The sequence below is a fragment of the Limulus polyphemus genome, unplaced genomic scaffold (genome assembly GCF_000517525.1).
Source record: "Limulus polyphemus unplaced genomic scaffold, Limulus_polyphemus-2.1.2 Scaffold7579, whole genome shotgun sequence".
In the NCBI taxonomy this organism is placed as follows: domain Eukaryota; kingdom Metazoa; phylum Arthropoda; class Merostomata; order Xiphosura; family Limulidae; genus Limulus; species Limulus polyphemus.
The window spans coordinates 17587-20805 of NW_013673189.1; the positions used below are offsets into that span (position 1 = coordinate 17587).

Here is a 3219-nt window from a genome sequence, read left to right on the forward strand (position 1 = left end):
ACACTTCCAAATGGTGTTATCATGTAATAAATGATAGATTTGTTGTCTGTTTCGTGTTATATCAGTTAATATAATATTATTACACGTCTACACTTTCAAATGGTGTTATCATGTAATAAATGGTAGATTTGTCTGTTTCGTGTTATATCAGTTAATATAATATTATTACACGTCTACACTTCCAAATGGTGTTATCATGTAATAAATGGTAGATTTGTCTGTTTCGTGTTATATCAGTTAATATAATATTATTACACGTCTACACTTCCAAATGGTGTTATCATGTAATCAATGTTATATCAGTTAATATAATATTATTACGTCTTTTTTTTAATCATAGTATTTTCATATAACAAAACGCACGTCTTTGTTTCATTTGACTCTGAATCTGGCCTACATTAATATTGTTACTGAAAACACAAGTGACAGAATAATGAAGAAATAATGCAGAATATACATATACATACATATATATCAGATAATGTTGTTTCTTGTCGCCGATAGGTTAACAAGATGCCTAGAACTCACCGAAGCGTACAGTCTCAAAACTGCTGACGTTTTCACACCAAACCAGGCAGAAACTGATCAGCGATAGGTGGCGCTACCGAAAACGAAATATCTCGTTATGAGTTCGTCTTGTATTTTATTGGTGAATATAAGCACGTTAGGAATTTTTTGGAATGAATCACTTTTAACACGAAACTTTGCCGATTGAAGGTGTTTTCATCTTGTTTTGTTTGGAGAGAGAGTTTGGAAAAATAAAGGAAATATTATTAGGTGACTAACGTTTTCATTGAGCCAGTATGTTACTCTGATTGTCGATTTAGAATACAAAACAGAGAAACTTATAACAACGGTAAATTCAACGCTTCAGTCGAAAGGTGTCTCTTACCCCACAACGATACTTGGGTCTCCCCTCAGGTTCTGGCCGTAGGTCCATGAGAGCAAGATAGCGATCTTTGTTTGGTCCCTCCCAGTCCCCTAAACACAAAAACTGGACGCCTAAAAAAAAAAAATGTTGGTACATTAGTAAGATATATCAGTATTTAGTCCTAATTCAGGTACACAAGAATCTATATTACATATTATATACAACTTCCGAGAATAGCATTTGGATTGTTAATACAAACTTAGGGAACATACAATAAGTTCAGAGAGTAACATTTGTATTGTTAATACAAACTTAGGGAACACACAACAAGTTCAGAGAGTAACATTTTTATTGTTAATACAAACTTAGGGAACATACAACAAGTTCAGAGAATAACATTTGTATTGTTAATACAAACTAAAGGAACACACAACAAGTTCAGAGAGTAACATTTTTATTGTTAATACAAACTTAGGGAACATACAACAAGTTCAGAGAATAATATTTGTATTGTTAATACAAACTAAAGGAACACACAACAAGTTCAGAGAGTAACATTTGTATTGTTAATACAAACTTAGGGAACACACAACAAGTTCAGAGAGTAGCATTTTTATTGTTAATACAAACTTAGGGAACATACAACAAGTTCAGAGAGTAACATTTTTATTGTTAATACAAACTTAGGGAACACACAACAAGTTCAGAGAGTAACATTTTTATTGTTAATACAAACTTAGGGAACACACAACAAGTTCAGAGAGTAACATTTGTTAAACATGTATTGTTAATACAAATGTTTATGGCAACCATTATTCTCAGATCCAAGAGGGTCAACCTTAATCTATTTTATCAAGAAATATTATTTTGGAACTATCTAAATTTTTAATGCTAATAATCTATTCATGTATAGTACATGCTACACATTTTTGTTGTTATGTTTCACTAATTAGTATCAATCATGAGCTAAAATCAAAACTTAGTGTTTACAATTTGTTCTTAATAATAACACAGCAGTAAGTCTACTAACTTATAAAGCTAAAAAATCGGGTTTCGATACTCATGATGGCCACAGCACAGATAACCCAATATGTAACTTTGTGCTTAACCACAAACAAAACACATTTAATAATAATTATTTTTTTATGTTCTTGAACCAACAAATACATTTAGGCTTAGCACTACAAATATATTTTTTCCGCTCAGATTTCTTTACATAATCTGCACTTCTATACATTAATAATTCTTTAGGATACAGAAAACCATACTCATGTCTGGGAAGTTGCATTGTCGAAATTGGACGCCCAGACCGTTACCATGGGGACAGTTGCTAACCTCCGAGAAAGGATGAGTACATTGGAACTCTTTATTGTTCGCTGTGTAGGTGAAATGATATCTACCGTTGATGGGACAAAAAATATTCTGAATCGTGGACACCATCTCAGGATCTTGTTTCCCTAAAAGTATTAAAAGATATATTCGAATAAATTATAAATCCTGTCATAAAACTGCATATAGTCACTAAAATACACTTCTTCAGGGTTAACTTGCTGTTTGAACCTCTGGTTATTAATAAAAAATCACTACTCGATACCACACACAATAAAAACGAGATTCAACGGGATCGTATTAATAGGGAAAAATACCTAATTTAAAGAATAATAATAACATTCATATTGATAGGCTATATTATTTTGTTCCACGACATTATTAAAGTGATATTTTCATGGATATTTATACAAAACGAGCAACAGACAGCAAGTCAATAGAACTGACAGATATAATAACTAAACTTAGATATCTCATAGCAGGTAGCCCAATGTGGCTTTGTTCTAAAACAAATAAAGAAAACCCAACTTTACAGATGTGAATCCGGGATAAAAACTGTCTAAAAATATTAGTCAATACGACAGAAAACTAAAACTTAATCTTATTGAAACACTAGTTCGATCTTCACTGTTAATGAAACTTTCGGCCGTAATCCCAATAATATCACACGAGATTCGAATAACTCAAGAGTCTCTGTTTTGTTTTCAAAATCAACATACTATGCCAAAAGGCAATCTGATCGTCATAAGTGTAATTATAATTCAGAATATTCTAAAAAAGTACCAACAACATTTAATGAAACTAATGTTAGCATCATATGAAATAGTGAGATATAATCATAAATTAATACGTAATATAAAAGATAATTATATATTAATACGTAATAATGAGACATAATTATATATTAAGCCCGGCATGGCCAGGTGGCGCTCGACTCGTAATCTGAGGGTCGCGGGTTCGAATCCCCGTCACACCAAACATGTCAACCTCCGCCTTTGCCTGGTCCCAAGTCCAGGATT

The 3219-nt window shown here is 32.2% G+C and overlaps 1 protein-coding gene across 1 annotated transcript in view; it reads right to left on the minus strand.

Annotated features, from left to right (window-relative positions):
* Positions 1-3219, minus strand: part of LOC106474711 — a gene marked incomplete at its 5' end in the record, with an annotated part of 25568 nt that overhangs the window by 13027 nt on the left and 9322 nt on the right. The window contains 2 exons of the mRNA XM_022403013.1: positions 893-1002; positions 2140-2328. Coding sequence (XP_022258721.1) covers positions 893-1002; positions 2140-2328 — 299 coding nt within the window. The remainder of the gene's footprint in view (positions 1-892; positions 1003-2139; positions 2329-3219) is intronic.